General features: G+C 46.8%; 1 protein-coding gene across 7 annotated transcripts in view; it reads right to left on the bottom strand.

The window, feature by feature from the left end:
* ANO5 (anoctamin 5) overlaps positions 1-21,313 on the bottom strand; it is a 652,338-nt gene that overhangs the window by 327,748 nt on the left and 303,277 nt on the right. For all 7 annotated transcript variants that reach the window (XM_069623486.1, XM_069623488.1, XM_069623491.1 and 4 more), the window contains one exon: positions 8,166-8,279. In XM_069623486.1, the coding sequence (XP_069479587.1) occupies positions 8,166-8,279 (114 nt within the window). The remainder of the gene's footprint in view (positions 1-8,165; positions 8,280-21,313) is intronic.

The following is a 21,313-nucleotide window of genomic DNA, read 5'->3' as shown; positions in this document are numbered from 1 at the left end:
TTACAGCGTCCCTTGATGTTCTTATGCATTTCGAGGTATGGATACTGACAGTTCGATCAAGCGAGATCATATGACGTGATTACATCCGCTATACTTCCTTCTTTATTAACGCAAGTACTATGTTTCAGGGAGATGACAGAGCTTCTTCTACAAGAACATCACCCCTAGTAGTGGATGCAGATCTCTGGGTGGTGACACTTCCTACGATCGAGCAAATGGAATCATATTTAGATATCCATTATTTATTTTAGACAACTGATCATTTGTGCAGGTCTATTTAGATGAGCCGTTGACGCCTGCACAAAGTTTATGTTCTTTTTAACAAAATAGAAAACCATACTAATGCAATTACTGTGTTTCAGGGAGTTGCTGAAGCGTCATCTTCAATAATATCATCAATGGAAGTCTATGCGGAGCCCGAGGTATGGATCTTGACAGTTCCATCTAACTAGATCAACAATGCGTGAATAATTGTCGTTTGAATGTTCTACACAATGCGTTCATTCGTGTTTTGCTATTGAGATGTACGTGGGTATTGGTCCCCAAGTACATTTTGTGTTTTCAATATTATTATACATACTAATGAAAGTTCTATGTTTCAGGGAGTCGATGGAGCGTCAGTGCGTGATGGATGTGCTTATCATGAAAATATAGTCGTTGCAGCGCAAGAGGAAGTGGAGACATGCACACACGAGTCGGAGCAACAGCGTCCAGATGTTGAAGTTCGAGGCAAGAAAGTTTCAAAGAAAAGAAAGCAAAAGAAGGTTAGTGTCCTGGTCACTATATTATGTTGTTTTTCACTGTTAATAGTTCAATACTGTAAATTGTGTTTAAACTGAACATCCCTTTTCCAATCTGTCCTCTAGTTGCGAGTGGGTGTACGAACTACATCTACACAGACAGTGAAGCGAACGAGAGATGTTGCTTGTCAAACCTTTTGGCAGGGACTTGAGACTGGAGATGCATCGTGCCAATGGTAAGAATATGAAGTGATTGACAACGGAGCTATACCACCACCAGCCATTGATAGTGAATGTCCTCCTGGTAGTTCGGATGCAGTCGGAGATCAATTCACAGAATCCACACCCGCAAAAACTAAGACCGCGAGAAAGTTGAAGAAATTGTTTTATTCTCCCATCGCCGGAGAAGGAACAGATGCTGCAATGGAAGAGAATGAAATGGACGACAATGAAACACCATCAATATCACTGAACATAGCGGAAGACGATATCAGAGATTGTACCTTTAATGTGAGTGACATGTCCTCAACGTTACAGGCCGAACCAGCTGGGATGCAGAGTGACAGTATAAGGAAAGAGGCCAAATTCATTGTATTCGATAGTTGTTTGATTGATATTATTATTATGATGAAATGTGGGCATTCGGTTGGTGGGGAAGTATGTGGGGAGCCATTGATTAATGTGACTCGTGCAATTCGAGGCACTAACCTTAAAATACATGCCACCTGTACACAATATCATCCGTTCTCATGGTCTGCACAACCCATGATGGGGCAACTGCCAGCAGGCAATCTACTTTGTGCAGCGGCCGCACTTTTTAGTGGTTCAAGTTTTAAAAAGTTAGAGTATTTCTTTCAGTTTGTGGGAATCCATTTCATTGCGAAAACTCAGTTCTACAAATACCAAACCGATTATCTATTTCCAGCCATTAGCGAAGCTTGGAGAATGGAAAAAATGTCTATTGAAAGTACATTCGCGGGCAAACGGTTCAGGCTAGCCGGTGATGGACAGTGCAACAGCCCAGGATTTTCAGCCAAGTACTGCACCTACCACTTTCAGGACATGGAAAGTAAGAAAATTGTGAGTTCGTTGGTCGTGCAGGTGTCACAAAGTACATCCTCAGTGGCCATGGAGAAAGTTGGCTTTGTAGCATCATTGCAAGAACTACAATCGCGGGAAATGGTGATCGACCTGATAGCCACGGACAGACACGTTTCAATTGCCAAGACAATGAGAGAAGAGTACAAAAATATAAACCACCAATTTGACGTATGGCATCTTGCAAAAACAATCAATAAAAAAATGTCGGCTGCAGGTAAAAAAAAAGATATGCAAGGTATTTCACAGTGGTCCAAGTCAATCAGCAACCATCTTTGGTGGAGCTCAAAAACATGTGAAGGGTCATTGGAAATTCTACTGGAAAAATGGCGGTCAGTAATGCTACACTGTAGCAACGTTCACCGCTGGACCACAAACCAACATTTCCACAATTGTGAACATGGCCATTTGTCCACAGAGGAGGCGCGGAAGAAGAAGTGGTTGACTCCTTCATCACCCACTCACAAAGCCATTGAAAAGATTGTATTTGATAAAACTATAACAAGAGATTTGAGGGGACTCACGGAATTCTGCCACACAGGAGATTTGGAGGTGTTCCACAATATGTGCCTAAAGTACAGGCCAAAACGATTGCATTTTGGCATGGAGGGCATGATAAACCGGACTCTTCTAGCGGTCTTGGCACATAATCATAATGTTGGCCGTCAACAAAGTAGGACGACCGGAACTTTAGGGACGCTTCGCTACAATAAGGCCTTCACTAAAAGAAGTAAACAATGGGTGATCAAACCAGTGTTTGAGGATATGCAATATGAGTTTATTGAGAGACTTATTGTTGATGTCCTAGATAGGCACATACATGGAGTTGTGAACGAACCTGTGCAGGGGAAAACTGCATTGCCACCCAACATTGCCTCTGTTCCATGTCCACCTAAAGCAGAGCTCATTGAGAAATACACATCACGGTTTAAATGATTGTAATTTGATTGTCTGTTCTCTCGAGTCTCCTCATGTTGCAGGCCCATTGAATATGTGTATCTATGTAATGTGTAAATAAAAGTGATTGCTCAGTGTACATGCAATCTGTCTCTCCACCCTTGCCCCTCCCTTCACCGTGCAGTAGTGCGAACCACCCGGGTGTCACCTGTGACTTTGCTCTCGAGTCTCCTCATGTCGCAGGCCCATTGAATATGTGTAGCTATGTATTGTGTAAATAAAAGTGATTGCTCAGTGTACATGCAATGTGTCTATCCAACCTTGTTCATTTGCGCATTAAATTAAACCAAACAGTAATATAAATCATTTTTCAAAAAATATAGAATGTCTCCGTATTTATGGTTCTCTGGGGCTGCAAAGCACGCAGACAAAATGCAAAGATGGAGTGTAAATTTCAAGTCCTGTGAGATGGCCTTACACTGAATGTAGCTAACTAGGAATGTGTGCTCGTTCAAAGTGAAGGTCAGCTGCTTTGATTTTTTGCTCGGGTGCCGGAATGGCCCACGACTCAGTATAAGGTTCTATTGTTATTTGACCTTGACAGGCCGGGACCATCCCGAAAGACTTCTTTTTGGGGGAGTGGTGCAATAACGTAAGAAACGATAATGAATAAAATGTCAGAAACGATAGCCATTTAATGTTCGTTCATTAGAAGAAATAACATCGGCATAGAAGGAGTGGTATTTCGGGGCTGCCCTACGCACAGACACAATGGAAAATGCAAATATAATGTAAGTAACTCTTTAGATGAGTTTATACCGCAATTTAATTACTATACAGTAGCTTTAAAGACGGTTTAAGTTGTACTTGTTCGTTCTATGTGGCATATTGTTTTGTACCGCGCACTATCTTGAGGAGAACCATCTCCTTTTACGGAAGCACCTCAAAACCTTCCTCTTTGCTTCTGCTTTCTCTCTCCCTCTCCCCTGCTACAACTGGTCCACTGTCTGCGACCTCGGTCCTGGGCCCTTCCACTCTCCACCTGCACTGCCTCCCTGTCAACCCCTGCACTGGGGGACTGTCTCAGTATCCTACAGCCCCCCTTCCCAGCACTTGTTCTGCACTTACCTTGCACTCGCCACCAGCTGGCCCTATGTATTTATTATTTTATGCTACTTACCTTGTACTCCACTTCCCCCCTCCCCTTCCCCTTGCACTTTTACCTTCCCCCTACCCCTGCACTTGCGCGATCTGAATGACACCTGGCCTAGTAGGATCGTTGTCTGTCTTCTCCTTGTTCCCCCCCCCTCCCTGCCTCGCCACGCCTTGAAACACTTGTGTATAGGCGCGTTGCAAATGCCATATTATATCATATCAGTGACGAAGTGGTCCACTGGCGCTCAGGCGGCTCTGAAAAAGGCGGAGGAGAGGGGGTGGGTTACTGGAAATGACGTATAATACCCAGTTGCACTGTCCTAGCTATGAAATAATTTCCCGACCTAATATATAAAATGAATCATTTTAATAAAGATCTGATGGTGAGACTAATTTCATTTTTTATGTTTTTAAAACAGGTACATCCTTCATTATTGTCTGTGTCACGAGTACCAGACACCGGCGGATGGCTTTTACAACCGCCAGTTGCTTCTCCGCGTGAACAACGTTACCACCCTGACCATTTTATGGGACGATCGCCAAGTACAAGTATGCCCTTACGCGGTACTAATGGCTAGATGCAACATACATATCGTTGTGGTGGCCTAGTGCCTCGTTGTTGGAACAGCCATGCGATTATCAGTGCGACCGAAGAGCTTATTTTATCGTAAACCAACACCCTGTGTACTGCACACGAACATCGCTTGCCTCAAGACAAACTATTTTGGTTCGAGAGCAAAGAAAAATGCAAATCGCTGAATATTCTCTAAACATTTGATGTCCAATAAATGTACTTTGCCAAATGTACAATCTTGCGGTTTAATTTAAAAGTACATTTTCATATTCCGAATTGTGGCGCGCTGTGTTGTGAGCTGATCTGTGTTGGTTTCCGGGTTCTGTGTGGAGTCGCGTAGAAGACGCCTGGGCGCGTTTGCCTACGCAGCACAGTCACGTCACGGATAGAGGCGGGGAATATGAATGTTTTGATAAAGTCTTTTTCAGGGGCGGGGGATTTGATTTAGTGCCGCAAACGCAGGTGAGCCAGGTCGCTGGGGGGAAATGATAGGATTATCACAAAATGGCGGCTGATTTCGAGTGCATTAATGGACAAAAAGTTGGGTAAGGTCCATAGGAAAGTTTTCTACGATCTACCGATTTATGCTTAAAAACACATGGCCGAACCGTAGGGACAATAAAAAAAAAGTCCCGGAACTATCCTTTAACTGCTACTCATTTTCCCACCTTTAAGTTTCCCATTGAAAATGGCAAAATGTACACTTACACATTTATACAAAAGAAAAATCATTGGAGAGAATCTAGCAACCCTACGGGTTAAACATACATTTTTCTTTTTGCAAGCATTTTACATGCAGGAATGCTAAGTAGTCGGTCTTTACATTGAGTTTGAGAATGTATTTTGAGCTACTGACATGTATGTTGGGTAAGGGGTAGGTGCTTATTTTACTATCAATACTAGAGATTTAGAGAGTAATGGATGTTCTGATTTATCCTGGATCCTCACATTTTGGATGTGCACATAGGGTAAACCAAATGCACATCTGTTGATGTGTGTGCTTTTAAAAGTCTGTAGTCAAGTTAATACAGCTTTGGCAATTCAGTTAACCAGTATATGGTCATTCATCATTGTAGTAACCCGACATTGGGATTTCACACCAAATAGAAAAGATACAGTTGTTTGTTTACATTTTAAATGTGGTTTGATTATTTCTATAAACTCTTGTGTTTCTTGTCCCGAAAGGGGAGAGAGGCTGTAGAGAATCGCTACTGTAAAATTGTTCAGTCCCAGTTTCATAAAATGAACTTCATTAAAGAAATAAAAATTGGGCGCACCCGATTTCAGGTGGGTGGAAAATTACCCCAAACTAGTTGTTGCCAGATAAAAATATCCTACAGCGGTATAAACTTCAGGAGGTTAGCAAATATTCTGCACAAGCCTCGAAATATCGGGGAAGCATAGATTTGAATTGTACTGGGTCAGAACTGTTATTAATCCACCTAAAACTGAAACAAATTGCATTTCGTAATGTATTTTCATTATGGCATTTTGCATAATGAAGCAACACGTAGACAGACCCAATCACAACTGTGAACGTTGTCTCATTTGAAGGATGTATTTAATGTGTAATGGGCTGCAATGCAAAATAAACAAATCATTTTGTCAAGGGAGAAAGCAAGCAGGAAATAAAAGATGTTTATAGACATTTCTAATCTGAGTGATTTTGGCTGCATTGCATTGCATTTTTAAATGACGGTGTTAGATTATCTCATTGGAGTAATGCTTCTTGTTTTGGATATTGGAAAATATCCTGGAAGTAGTTTAATGTTTTAAAGTGCTTCTGAAATTGTAGTGGTCTTGAAGGAGTAAGTTCTTGAAAAAGGCTAATCTAGAATTTTGGGCCAAGTGCCACCAGCCTTCAAAAACTGATTTGAGATTGCCTAGGCTGTGTGGACCAACCTTAAAATGGTGTATGCACGAAGGAAAATGAAGGGGCGTCAGTTAGGTATTTGGGACTTATCCCCCAATAAGAATGATGTGCAAGACAGAGAAAGTTTACTCGTTGATGGGTGGGAAGTGAAGGAATCTCAATGCTGCTTTGCAATCCTATCTTTTAATGGCCAGGATTATTCTCAGTGCCCAGTGCCAACCAATTCTAGTTGTCTGATCCCAGTTGTCTGAAAACTTCCACAATGACCACTGCAGTAATCCAGTCTTGTGATTGCTTGAGCTTCAACCACGCAAACCTAGCTTCAAGATCTAGGAGTGTATGGATATATTTCAACATATGGCATTGATGTGGACTTCTGCAGTCGTCTGCCTCGGATGAGCAAGGAATAGGTCGAGTATCAGGGAGGAGTGGCAAATAAATGGGAGATGTTTCACATTGGAGGTGAAAAGCAGAATAGTTGCAGGTGTGTTGCCATTTAGGAGTAAAGTTACTAATACAAGTCCAATGAAGGTCCTTGTTCATGTAATTTGACTTCCCATTGCTGGAGGAGATTTGTATCCAGGCATTCAGTAACTGAGTCTCAGAAGAAAAGCTGGACTGGTGAAGCAAAATCTCTAAGAGGGTGACCAAGGTCACATGTAGGCATTGACCAGCCAGGGTCAGATGTGTGTCCTTGAGTAACATCACAGTGTTTCTGACAGGATGAGGAGAAAGTGGGCAATTGTCATTTGTCCAATGCAGTGGTGGAGACATTGTTTGATCCATTTGAGTTCAGTCCCAGTCAAACTTATGTTTAAGAAATCATGGCCAACTGTATCAGTTTGTTGAGAGATCAAGGCGGACTAGTAGGATGGACGAATGATAGCATCCAGCGATTTAAGCAATTCTTACCTAACCTTTGGCAGTTTGGTTTCAGTGCTCCCTGTCAGTCTAAAGCCACATGTGTGGATACGGAACAGGAGATTATCCTCACAGTATTTCTGAAGTTGAGCAGTGACTTAGAGGAGGCACAGGAAAGATCACTCCAACAATATCGGATGGGTACCTGCACATAGCAGACATGAGCTTCTCTTGTTTGCCCATGGATATTGCATATACAATTGACAAAATAAACTTGGTCATACTTTGTATTAGCAAATCCTGCACACTGGCAATAAGGCCACGTGCATGTGCATCACCTGTGAGGTGGTGCACATGCAGACCATACTCTAAGAATGCATTTGGCAGGGGGAAAGGTGGGCACCATTTCTTTAACCCTAGTATGTAGTTCATATAATAGTGGTTGCCTCCGACATGGAATCAACCTGCACTGCGCATTTGAACTTTGGCTGTGCTAAATTTGTCCTTACTGCTTTGGAGGTTGATACACTGAGTAACATTAAATTGGGTAATAACTTTGATTACTGCATAATTTAAAAGGATACCAATCCTACGCTAAGTAATATAGAATATGATCTTATTTCTGTGAGAAGTCATTACAGAAAGTGTTATTTGTCCATGTTGTCATAGACTGCACTGCATTTGAATATGGTATGGTAGATCCAAAGAACATAGAGACAAATGATTCTGCTGGAATGAATTCAAATAAAGCACAATTCCTATAGAGCCACACAAGGATGTTACATTTCTATCTGCCTAAAAAAGTATTGCATTGGTAATTAGTCAACAGAGGCAATTATTTAAGGCGTCAGCATTTCACAAAAAAATTGTCAACATGGTTTAATATGAGGACACCACAGGTTAGGAAAACATTCCCACTTATGCAATACCATTACTTTGACTTAAGAAAAAAACAGAATTATCTTACTGCTTTTTTCTCTGCATCTTTAATTGGTTCATCAGTATAAGACAGAACAAAATCTATTCTCCGGATCCCGTCGTTGAAGAAAACTGAATCCTTGCTTTGGCGGTGTTTGTCAATCTAGGGAGAAAGCATATAATATATTTATTTCACATCCCGGTGTGTCTGATAAGTACCTATGTAGAAAAAAAGGTATTTATGTTACTGAGTGTTTCTTTGATGGATAAGTTCTGCCCATCCTATTCTAAAGTAGAGGAAAATTGTAATTCCTGCTTTGGTCAAAAGAGCAATGTTAATGTTAAAATGCCCTATCAATCAGAATATTGCCAGACCTTTCTGCCAAATGCCCGATTTTCTCCACCATCAGACAATTTCATCCTCAACATAAACTATCCTAAAACGTAATATTTGTAAATAGGTTATAGGCACCGGATACAAGTTGTGAAACAAAATACAATATAGTGAAACATGCATGCAGAACAAATCCCTTCATGATACATAATCTTAATCAGTGGAACATTTTAGCAGACTTCAGTACAAAATATTTACTGCAGTCTGCAATGTATCCCAAAAATTCCACCCAACCTACATTTCAATATTGCTACACATGTAATATTCATCACATTGTGCAGTACTCCAGCAATGGGATGTATGTTGATTAATTATATTTTATTACAACAATATATTATATATATTACAACAATCGGTGTGAGAGTTACAAGAAGCTCAAAACTCTGGTACGTGTAACCTAATTATTTATCATATTCAAATTACTATGGGCATATGGACTCATTCCGAAATATATAGCTTTATAAAATAGAACTTAGTAGAAAGTGTTTTCAGTTAATCATTGTACAAAACGTATCGGCTTAGTGAACAATTATGATGCCATACCAGAACCAAATTAACAGGATGGGAATAAAGTCTAGTAACCAACAAGCCCTACGCAAACTTGTAGAATTTCTTGGAGTTTTGCTCAGGTTGAACTGTATTCCATATAAGGACGAGGGAGTAGAAACCTGGTACAGCTGATGGTTGGCACTTGGAAAGGCAGGAGAAGGTCACACTGGTTATAAAGGACTTCTAAGGATAGTCAGAGTAGAAATGAAATCGATAATAGGGCCTAGGAAGGGTTAGGATGGAAAGGTGTTTGAACCAGTTCAAGGACAACATGAGCCACATGAATATCCGGTGGTTAAAGAGCTTTCAAATCTTCTAGCCTTCTTCTGTTAACAAGCTTTATAGGAACTTAAAGAGGAGAGTATTCTGCAAGGGCCAGTGGCAATGCCATTCAACCCTTGCTTTTGAAATGAGCCCCACACTTTGGGGGAGAAAGGCTGACACAAGCAAAGTAACTCAGGACATCCCGTCCACCCTCCTTTCCTATTCCTCCACCTCCTACACTCCTTGCCTGCATGTGGCCTCCTCTCCTCCTCTTCCTTTCCCTTGTTCACCCCCCAAAACAACATTTCTAGACAAGTCTGATCTATGAAAGCCTTTTCAAAATAGGTTCTTTCTTGTTCTTCCAAAACCCTCAAGGACCACATTGACACCCTCACTCCAGCCCTGGCCGATTTCTGCAATCACTTTTGCCACTGGAATCTTCCCCTCCCCTCAAGCACTCCCATATGCACTGCCTCCTTAAGAAGCCCTCTTCTGAACCTTCCTCTCCGGCTAACTATCGCCGATCTCCATCACTCCTTTTCTGGGCAAACTCTTGGAAAAGCTGGACATCTTCCAGCTTAATCTTCACAATGAATCTGTTGGTTGTCTCCATGACCACCAGTCTGGCTTTAGAGCTGCCAGAAGCATGGAAACTGCTCTTCAGAATATCTGTGAAGACCTGCTCACTAACATGGATTCTAACCTTGCTTCTGTCCTCATTCTTGTTCTTTCTTCTGCCTTTGAGCAGGATGGCATGGTTGACTGCATCAATCGCCTCTGTGATAACCTGTGTATCACTGATCAGAAACTGGCCTGGCTGACAACCTTTCTCACTGATCGACCCTCCCAGGTCCAGTTGGGTTCCTTTCTCTCTTCCATCTCTCTACTTGTGGTGTATTACAGGGGTCTAACCTTTCTCCCCGGCTGGTCAACCAATACCTGGAACCTCTTGCCCACCACATTGCTGCTCTCTGCTCCAACTTTCAGTGTTATGCAGATGACACCAATCTCTCTTTCAGGCTCCCCTGGGCCGTCTCTACTCCACTCATTCCAGGAGTGGTGTGCCACCAATGATCTCTGCCTTAATGCCAGTAAAACGGAGATCCTCCTCATCGGAACACCAGCTCCCTCCTCATGCTGCCCGCAGCCAATGACTGCCATCTACCTAAACCCATCCCTCTGGCAGTCATCTTCAGATTTGGTAGCACGTAAAGTGGCAGTAGGACCAAGAGAAGAGCCTCAGAGGGGCAGATGGGAGGGTTTGCATGTGAATCCATGCCAGACCCATGCTGGAGAACAACAATTACAGGTAAGTAACTTGTTGCTTCACCAGCATGGGTCTGACATGGATTCACATGCTCATGAATAAAGAATGCATACCAGTACATAAGTGAACAACCACGGGAGGTGGCAAGGCTCAAGAAAAGCAATCCTCACCAGGCTCACCTTCAAGCAAACAGTTTGCACGGCACTGCTTGGCCAACTCTAGACTCCTCCCTGGAATCCCTGTTGGTGCAGTAGAATTTTGCGAAGGTGTGCGTCGACCTCCACGTAGCAGCCCTGCAAATATCCAGCAGGGGCACACCAGACAGGAACGCCATTGTATCAGCAATCGATGTGGTAGAATGGGCTCTAGGACGGCCAGGCAGCAGTCTGTTTGGCAATGAGTGATACAGCCGGAGAGCCACCTAAAAATGGAAGCCTTGGACAGGGGAATCCCATGGTTCTCAGGACTAAAGTCCACAAAAAGCCGAGATGTTTTCTGGAAACTGTGCGGCGCACATAAAACTTCAGCGCTCTAGCCACATCCAGTGAGTGCAAAGTCCTGTCAGCCAGCAAGGAAGGAAAAAAAAAAAAAAAAACAGGGCTCATGGAGATGAAATTCCAATGGACCCTTGGGCATGAAGGAGGGGTGCGTCCGCAACACCACCCTCCACTCGTGGAAAGTCAAGTAAGTCTGCTTGCATGACAAGGCCTGGATCTCACCTATTCATCTTCCAGAGGTGATGGCCACGAGGAATGCGTCCCCCATGTTCCCTGGGAATCTGCTGGCGACCTCCGGCACTTGGTGTTCATCGCTGTCAAACAGATCGATCTGGGGACTGCCCCATTTGAGGAAAAGGTTGTCCACTTGATCCTGCCGAAGCTCCCACTCGTGGTAAGAGCGCAGCTCCCTGCTGAGAGAGTCAGCAATGGTGTCCTTTACTCCTGCCAGGTTAAACTGAATGAGAACATCCCCTGGGTGACGGCCCAATGCCACAAGTCCTGCGCCTCTTTGGAGAGTGCTGGGGATCTGGTGACCCCCTGTTTCTGAATGTAAAACATTGTGGTGGTGTTGTGAAGACCCTCACCACTTTGCCTTTCAGGGATGGCAGAAAAGACTTGAGGGCCCAAAACACTGCTCGTAGTTTCAGAATGTTGATGTGTAGAGTCTCCTCTTCCAGCAGCCACAGGCCTCTGGCGTGAAGACATCCAGTGTGGGATCCACATCCTTCTAGGGAAGGGACCGTTTCCTGGTACGGGGGGGCTCTTGAAATCCATGCCTCTGGCATTATTGGAGCACACGCCCCCACCACCTCATCGCTCGACGGAACTCATCGGCGAGTGCAATACTGTCCTTGAATTCTATGGACACCTGGACCCAACGGGCGTCGAGGTACTCCTGTAGCGGGCACATCTGCAACCTGCAGAGTTGAACGCGGTTAATGCATGATGCTATCGTGCGGAGAAGAGACGTGATGGCCCTCACTGTGGCCATCCTCCGTGCTAACAGCCGTTGCACCATGGCCAAGATGGCCACTATCGTCTTCTCCGACGGTGAGGCAAGGTACAACACTGTGGAGCCAGGATCCCAGGAACAGAGCATCCTGCAATGGAGTCGAGCAGGATTTAGCATAATTCACTGAGAACCCCAGATCCATCAGTAGGCAGATGGTCCTCGCCGCGTGGTCAATGGTGATGTCTCTTGCTCTGGCCCGGATGAGCCAGTCACCCAAGTAAGGGAAGACATGGATCCCTTGCAGTCGTAGGTGGCCCGCCACCGGTGCCAGGCACTTGGTGAAGACCCTGGGTGCCGACTTCAGTCTGAAAGGAAGGGCCTTCATTTGGTAATGTTTCCCCTGGACGACGAAGCAGAGAAACCTGTGGTGTCCTTGTGGATGGGGAAGTACGCATCCTCTAGGTCCAACGACGTCAAAGTCTCCCTCTTCCAGCTGTCTGAGCATGTGTTGAAGAGTGACCATTCTGAGCTTTTGGGACCATGTATTTGTTCAGTCGTCATAGTAAAGGATGGGCCTCCAGCCCCCAGTCTTCTTTTGCACAAGGAAGTACCTTGAGTACACTCCATAGCCCTGGAGCCACTTTAGAACTAGCTCTATCGCCTGTTTTTTTTTTTTTTAACATGGCCACACCTCCAGCAGCAGCTGACGTTTTCCTGCCGGGCCACTGGAGGTATTCAGGGACACTTTCGTTGGAACTCGAGTGTGTGTCCGTGGGCGAGAGCGTCCCGCACCAAAAGGTCGATGGAGATTATCTTTCACACACTGACTAAGTTCACCTGCCTGCCTCCCACCAAGGTGCACGGGGGGGGGGGGGGGGAGCCCGACATCCTGGCCAGTTCAATCTTGCCTGGAAGTCACAGACTGTTCTGTGGTCTCTGACGATGACAGCGACTGCCCCCGAAGGCCTTGGAGCCACCCCTGTTGGCATCCTGGGTGGAGGAACAAGAGGGCTGGCGGTAAGAGGTGGAGCCCCTGATGAAACCCCTTGAGGAACTGCTAGACTTCCTTCCTGAAGAACGAAAGGACGGTCATAGTTGTTGTAGAGTGCCTAGGACACAAGACGTCTCTGTGTCCACCTTGATGGCCTGGAGGGATTCATCCACAGCCTTACCGACAGGTTGTTCCCATCAAAGGGCATGTCCAAAACCCTTGTCTGGACCTCCTGCCTAAAGTTAGTGGCCTTGAGCCAGCCATGACAGCGAAGGCAGACGCTGTTTCCCATCTGGCAGAAACCCACTTCCGCGAGGTCCATGGCTATGGTGATGGCATGATCTGATGCCACCTCACCTTCTTGAAGGATAGCCAAAGCCTCAACCCGCTTATCAAAGGGGAGGAAGTCCAGGAGTAGAGCTAGCTTAGACACCAGCTCCTGGTTGTATCTGGCTACGATGGCAAAGGCGTTGGCAGCCTTGACTGTGGTCGCCACAGAGTAGATAACCCTCCTACCCATCTAGTCCAATTTCTTCCCCTCGCTGTCCGGAGGAGTGGATGAAGCAGAAGACGTTGAGCCGGACGACTTCTTCCTGGCAGCTGCCAAGACCACCAAGGCTGGCGACAGTTGGGACCACAAGCACTTGGGTGCAGAGTCCGGCACACTGTACTTCTTCTCCAGCCTGTCTCTTTGCAGGGGCTGTAGAGGGGTTCTTCATCAGAGCCAGTCCTTCGTCCCAAACATCATCCAGTAGAGGGACCGAGAGGATGGTCTTCCTCTTCACTGCCCAGCGTTGATATAAGAAACCTTCCTTTTCCTCCAGCATGAGCTGGAAAACCTCTGATGCTCGGGCGATCATTGCACGGAACAATCCAATCTCATCCAGAGGAGAGGCTCAGGGTGGAGGTGACGGAGTTCCGCCATCGTCATCCGTGCCCGTCATCACCGTGTCCGAATCAGTCTCCCGTGGCGGTGAGAGGGGTGGTAGAGAAGGGTGGCATGAGGCATGAGGCGTCTCCTCCTCTTCTTAGTCGGTGGATTCCCCAGTGGCAACAGGGCAACCGGCAGCGGTGCCGCGGGAGTGGCGGATGGCGGGATCGGACATATCCTCCTCTGTAACTCGGACACCAATGAGTTGAGGGCTGAGATGATATCCAGTGCAAAGTCTCTAGGAGGCCCCTGGAGCCCCACATAGTCGTCTCCATCAAAAGTATCCCAGTCGTTGTCGCCCTCATCGTGGGGCGAGTCCCTGGTGTCATCGTCATCGCCCTCCTGGATGGAAATGACATCGTCCTCATCGTCAGCCAAAGAAATGTCCATTCCCTGCAGGCCTTCAATGCCCCCCCCCCTTCTTCAGGTCTTGGGCTGAGGTCCAGCATCTTCTTCTCCAGAGTCTTATCAGTGGGCATATTCGAAGCCTCCCTCATGGGAGGAAGTCACCCTTGCCTTCGCCACTCTGCGAGTCCGCCCCTACGGCCTTCGAAAGTGATGCCACAACCACCTCGAGGGAGGGTGAAGTTTTCGGCTGGTGCACCTGGGCCTTCACAGTGAGGCCGGGCCCCTTGTTTTGCTTGGCCTTGCCATTCACGGCAGAATCCGAGGTCTTGTCCTATTTGGCCTTCTCCTTTGGGGCCGGATCGGACCTTTTGTCTCTTTTGGCCTTCTCTGTTGCGGGTAGGCCAGGCACCGTATCCTGCTTGGCCTTCTCCCATAGCTTACTCGGGTTATCAGACTTTCTCTTGGATGAGGAACCAGATCGTTGACTGGAGATCGACGTAGATGATGGGCGTGCCCTTACCATCGAGGAACCGCAGCAGCGGTGACCCTGATGGAAGCGGACTTGCATTGCTTGGGCTTGTGTTGGGCCACCATGGGTGGGGCATCCTCAAAGGACTTAGAAGCCTGCTCAGTTTTCCCAGATCCCGGAGAGACATGCCCCTGGGTGCTACCCAGTGCAGGGGCCTTGGCCTACAGCCACGCTTCCAACCGTTTGTCGGTCCCTCAACATGCACTTCGAGAAGCCACGGAAAAAAGCACAATCTTCCTCCTTGTGCGTCGGGTGCAGGCCATAAAGACACTGGGAATATTTGTTGTCCATGTATACATTCCGCAAACCGCAGTCAGAGCCCAGCTTGAAGAGGAAAGCGCCATCCTTCTCGTCTGACATGATCCACGTGGTGTAGGCCTAAAGAATCTTCTGGAAGCCTCCAAGAAGAACACTCGACGGAAACAGCCCTTGAGGGGCACTGAAAAATCTGAAAAACGGGTGCCCCATTAGTCGGAAGGATGATCGATGGAGCACACGGGCTCGATTGACCGAAAATGTCACTCTCAAAAAAGCGAAAAACGCAGCAAAAGCTCGAAGAGCAAAGCCCGAGGACTCCCAACACTTGAACGTGCGGTAAAACTCTGAAGATGGCTGCCTGATGAGGGACATGGGTAGAGGGCAGTCATTGGCTGTGGGCAGTATGACAGAGCTCAGTGATTGGTTGTTAGGCGAAAGACAGTTCAGAAATGAAACTGAAACCGATTTTTTTCTTTTACCGAGGATTCCCAGCCTGATGACAGGGAATATTCATTAGCATGTGAAGAGCCCATGCTGAAGAAGTGGTAGATCTTCCGACTTCTTGTCTTCAGTATGAAGTACAAAATGTCCAAAGGTAATCTGTGAAACTAAAACGAATGAAACAGACATAGGTCAATTACCCTCAGGCCCAACAGCCTTTTAACGGTTTTAGGGCCAGGGTAAAATATGAATGATATCCATCATTTGCACCCAGGTGGGTGGAATAGCGCACTGGCTTGCTCTTTCCATCTACTTGAGGCCAGTTCCATGTCATTTCCACAAAATACATTTCTTCCTGGTCATTTACTTAGAAAAAAAAAGAAATTCAAAGTCATTTCCACTTTTTTTCCGTTTTATTATTTTTTTTTTTTTTAAGATTTGTTGGCCAAACCCTCCTTTCACCTTCACTCCCCCATACCCTAAACCCCCCGCACTCCCATTTTACCGCTTAACCTACAAATATATATATGGTTGAAGTAATTTAAAGTAATTTCTGCTAAGTAAATTACTAACGTGATGAATCCCAGTATGTCATCACTGCTTCTGTAGGGGGAGCCCCGTCCCATGTGGCCAAGGAGGTGAGGCCGCTACCCGATGGGACCACTGATTACTATTCTGGGATAAGGTGGTATTCACTGACCCCTAAATCCTTACTTCACCTCCCCACCCTCTCCACCCCTACCCTCCTATCCCATATACATCTGCAACATACAAGGAATAGGAAAGACTGAGACAAGGAAGAACAGGGCTAACTATCATGAGGATCCAATATGGGAAAGGAGTGAGACAAAGAGGGATCACTCAGGAGAACTTATCTGAAGAGTCTAGCTTCCAATTGCAGACTTTGATGGGATCGGACATAAAAACTGACAAGGCACTTGCCTGAATGTCAGACGCTCCACAAAGGAAACACGAGAGGGACTACGGCTCGCAGAAGGGGCAGCAGGAACAGACCGAGGTGTAGACACACTGAAGGAGCGGACGGCACTTGATCCACTGAGAAAACTGAAGGGCTGGCTGTGGGAAGCACCAGCAGGGCAGCAGAACAGGAACATGCAGTGTGGAGAGAAAGGATATGCCAAAGTAGGGCTGAAGGCACAGAGCCGCTGCCGCCAGCCAAATACAGCCCCAGAACAGAGCCAAAGCAGAGAAGTACACTGGGAAGCCCGCAACCAACCGGAGGGCTGAAACCAAGACCCTAGAGGTAATTGGGTGGCTGGGCCTATGGGTGGGGGTCCTCAGAGGGTGCGACATACCCTGATCAGCATAGTGGATGACACTTTACTGAGGGACAGCAATGAGGGTGTGATGCTGGAAATGCACTGGAGGGACAGGGCCTCCCTGTCCTTGTCCTGTAGTCCGTTTTCATTGTTCTGTATTGTTTTCTCCCCAGGAGTCCATGTGGGACTCCTGGCAGTGCAGCTCTTCCTGTCTTTGGTTTGGTGTACAGACCCATGGGATACCCATCTGGTACCCATGAGTGTGGGTACAACCCTGTGCCCCTAGTTTATGTACAGAGCATGGTATGGGCTGGTGGCAGCTCCATGCTGAATTTGACAGGTGCTCCGAGTATCCTTCATTTTGGGATACCCAGGCCCTGCCGTTGGAATCAGTTGATTCATGATAGGAAACAAGATGGCCCCTGTGGCCTCTTGCTTTCAATTTCCCGTTACCTTGTTTTCCCAAAGTCCTGGGATGCCCTCACTCTGTCCCTTTCCCCCTGACTGGCTGTTGGGCGGAAGTTCCATATATGGTGTTATGTTCAGGGCAGACTGGCTGGATCCTTCCCAGTGACTGTATGTTGTGGGTACACCCTGTGGGTGGGACCTGGGTGAATGGAGTGTGTGACCAATATGCACTTCTTGTTGTGGATGTCTGGTATCTAGTATGCAATACAATGACTGAGACAGCCCTGCCCGAAACTGGTATGAATGCAGTGTATAGTGTTGAATGGCTGGGTACTTGTCCCAATACACATTCTTTGTTGGGAGTGTCTGGCAGGGAGGAGCATGGCCTGAATGCACTGTGTGCCTGATTGGCTGGCTGACTGCTGAATGCCCTTCTGAGTGATTGGTTGCCTGAGTGTGACCCAGCAGAATGACAGAGATCAACTAGTATATTTGGGGGCCTCTCACTGCTAGAATTCATTCAGAAGCTGGAGTTGAAACTAACATTGAAACTGAAGCTGAATCTCGAAGCCGGGCCTGAAGAAGAACTGCTGTCTCCCTTCGCCGAAATCCAAAAGCCAAATTCTGTCGAGACTGATCGAAGAGAGGACCTGGTTAGACACCCTCTTCCCGTGCTCCGAGGGACCATCGAGCTCAGCTAACCTCAGCTAAAGCGCCCTGGAAGTCAGACCCTCGACAGGCTGCCGACCAGAGACTGGGACCACCAAGGAGAACGAAAATAAGCACCGACATTCCGTCCACCAGGGTTTGCAGGTTGGCATAACCTCTGGAAGCCGATCGAAGCAGTGTTGCCCAGAAGCCGAGACCGCTTGACGCTGTGCCCCCGATGACCAAAGCTGCATTCTCCTTTGCCCAAGACTTCATTCACGGATGCGCTCGTCCGCACCGCCGCCTGCTTTATCCCGCCGGAGAAGTCCAGGCCATCGACACGCTGAAGAGCATCCGTCGGTGGGTTTCCCGCCACCCAACGACTGTAGTGCCGCCGGACGACTCGATGCCCTTGCTGGGCCACAGTTCTTCACAATCTCTTTGCAGTCCTGAACTATATCGACATCGAGGTGCCCCGCACGCCTCTTCCTTGCAGGACGTCTTCGCTCCGTCACTGAAAAGCACCGCTGGGACCAAAGCTGCCGCCTCAACGCAGAGTTCACTTTCTTCGAGGGGACGATCCGTGGGTCCTGCTTTAAAGGGAGCACCTCTAGAAGTATCCATCGACGACTCGTCATCAAACTCTGCTTTTCTAGGTACATTGGAGTGGTAGAAACATTGTAGAAGGAAATAAGACTTATAGAACAATATATGGACTGGACTTGTGATACATCTTTATTTTACAGGTTGCCCAGGTGGGGGGGGGGGGGGATCTCCACACAGAACTGTGTCTAGTAGTAGGGGCCAGTATTCTGCCAATTTTTCTAACCAACTGCTTTCCCTCCTATATCTATTGTTGGTTACCTTGATTAAGTGATTTGTGTGACATTTAACCAGAGTACAGTTGGTGCACTTTAATGAAATCTAATACTTGTGGTACCACTTAGAACTGTATATACTTGCTATTGTAGTTTAACAAAGCACAAAGTGAGTTATTGTGATTGTGTATATAACCTTGAACCTTAATTATATAAAGACTGTTTTAACTAATGCAGTGTGTGGACATTCCTTTGTGGGTGCTTGGGGACCACACTGTACTACAGAACCAGCCTGCATCACCTCCTGAGAAGCTAGGCCTTGATTGCTCGTCCATTGCTACTGTAATAGAGAATCTTGGCTGGGGTACTCTGTGCCTCTCCTCTATCATATAAGAAGTAGAGAGCCCCCTCCAGTCTTTACAGAGGAGAATAGGGTCTAGGACCCTTAAGAGAAAACGACATACCAAGTAACAAGAAAGTCTAATCTTCTTCGTGGCAGTACTTGGAGGGAAGGCAATCCAAGGCTGCCACATACGAGAAACCATAAAGAACTGCAAGACTGGTGCACATGAGGACATTACTTGGCATGCGAGTAAACCAAGTCAGTGTTTGGGACTAAGAAACCTATTAGAGAAGGAAACCAGGTCTGTCAACCATGGTCCGGGTCCCACCACTGCTTGGAAAAGCATCCAAGCTAGTCTTCTTTGTCGCAGTACCTACTAGGCGGAATACAAGTCTACCTACCAGGGCCGGTGATCCACTACAGTTCGACAAAGAAGGGGAGTTTGGACGCTTCTCCAGAATGCCTGGTGGGAAAAGAACCAGATCTGACGATCAGAGTCGGGGACCCCAGAGAAAGAAGAAGCCTGGAAAGGGCCAATTGTTGAACTGTGTTACAAGCCTGAGGAAGGCTGGGACAAGGGGACGTTCCCTTCAACGCTTGAGGAACTGATAAGCCCCGAACTGTCTTTTTGTCAAGCAGAATGGAGTCATTCCTCTGGGCTAAGAAGATCTACTTTTTATTTAGTTCGAACTTAGAGTGTGAGGGACATAGCTAGGATTCTGACAGACTTTGTATTTTTACTTTTGGAAATTCTGACACAGACACTTATTTTTCGTTGAGGCAGGGAAACCCCTCTTAGAGTTAAGGCAAGATAGGGTTTTCATTCATTTAGCACTTTGAACAAACGTTTATGCCAACCACCATGACAGTCTTACTTCTGCACCCTCACACCACAAAGTTATTTACTTTGTATAAACAGGAAACCCTGAGGCCCTTCCCTGGGTGGGGCTATGTTGATTGTGGGGCGGCACTTCCTGTGGCCTCCCCTTGTCCCCACCCTCACCCTTCCCCCACAATGACAGTAGAACCATTTCTCCCTCTGCCCTTTGTTAGGAAAGATTTCTTAATACTAAGTAATTTTCCTTCCATGTGGCAACCCCTAAACTTTTTGCTGTTGTTTTCACCCTGATCTAGACTTTGCCAGAGAAGTGCAGCCTTCTGCCGCACTCCTCTGGGCTTTCGCTCCATTCTGACGGGGAAACTGACATGCCCTTAAGGCAGTCAGTACCGGGAAATGCTGTTTTCCGTAGTTCTTTTATCATGTTGCAGCTTTCACGCAACATGACACAAGAGGGAACTGTAAGCTAAGTTACTGCTCTCTTGGGTCTCTAGTCTTCTACAGGCCCTAGACACTCTCTTTGGATTGTTACTGAACGGTGCAAGTGAATCACGGACGGGACTGGTGGCAGCGATCGTTTCTTTGTGTTTTTGAGCTCCTTTTGGCGTTTAAGCGCGTTTATCGCACTTAGCCCAAAATGGTGGCCTGGCTCCCAAAATGGCCAGACCATGAGGCTCTTTGTCCTGCCCACCGACCGTCTTGCCCCCTTCACCATCCCCAGGTCGAGCCGACCCGGGGCCTTCCTTATTTGGACATGTACTTTCCTGCGAAACACAGATGCTTTCGCAGGCTTCTACAGGCCTTGTGTGTGCCTCCAGGATGTGGGCTGGGATGTCTGGTCCCAATACACATCCTGGGTGCCAGAGAGTCTAGTGTGTCGTGAATGCCTGGGACCACGGTGGTCCGTGATAGGTCCACGTATGGTGTGAGTGTTTTGTGAGCAGATCTCCTATTGGGTCCCCTCCGTTTTGGCGCGAAGGGAACCGTGGATAAGAGGAGGCTGGAAACACCACTACCATGTCTATCTCCTGAGTTCTCACGAACAAAGGAATACAAGAGCCAAGTATCCTGCAACTACGAGGCTGAACCGAGGAATCACTGGTGACCCGCTGAAGGACTGCTCCTCTGCACTGCTGTCGCTTTGTGAAACCCTTTCTACCTCTGATCGAATGAGAAGGCCTGTACTGGTACTTCAAACTCTTAGAATAGCGGGAACAACTATTCTCGGCATCTTCACCATCTCCTGCACGTAAGCCTTCGGAAGTGTCTCTGGGCCATCCAGCAGACCGACCAGCCTACCCAGGAGTCTTGCTCTGTAACCGCCATCAGGTTGTGTTGTATTACGAGTCCTTGCCACTCTCACACGAGTCGTACACTTGGCATTCCCAAGTCTGAAGTGAGCAGTGTACATTGGGCTGCTCCGTTGCCCTGCTGTGGT

This window comes from Ambystoma mexicanum, chromosome 11 (genome assembly GCF_040938575.1).
Source record: "Ambystoma mexicanum isolate Mex_15411 chromosome 11, UKY_AmexF1_1, whole genome shotgun sequence".
Classification (NCBI taxonomy): domain Eukaryota; kingdom Metazoa; phylum Chordata; class Amphibia; order Caudata; family Ambystomatidae; genus Ambystoma; species Ambystoma mexicanum.
This window is presented reverse-complemented; position numbering and strand designations above follow the sequence as displayed.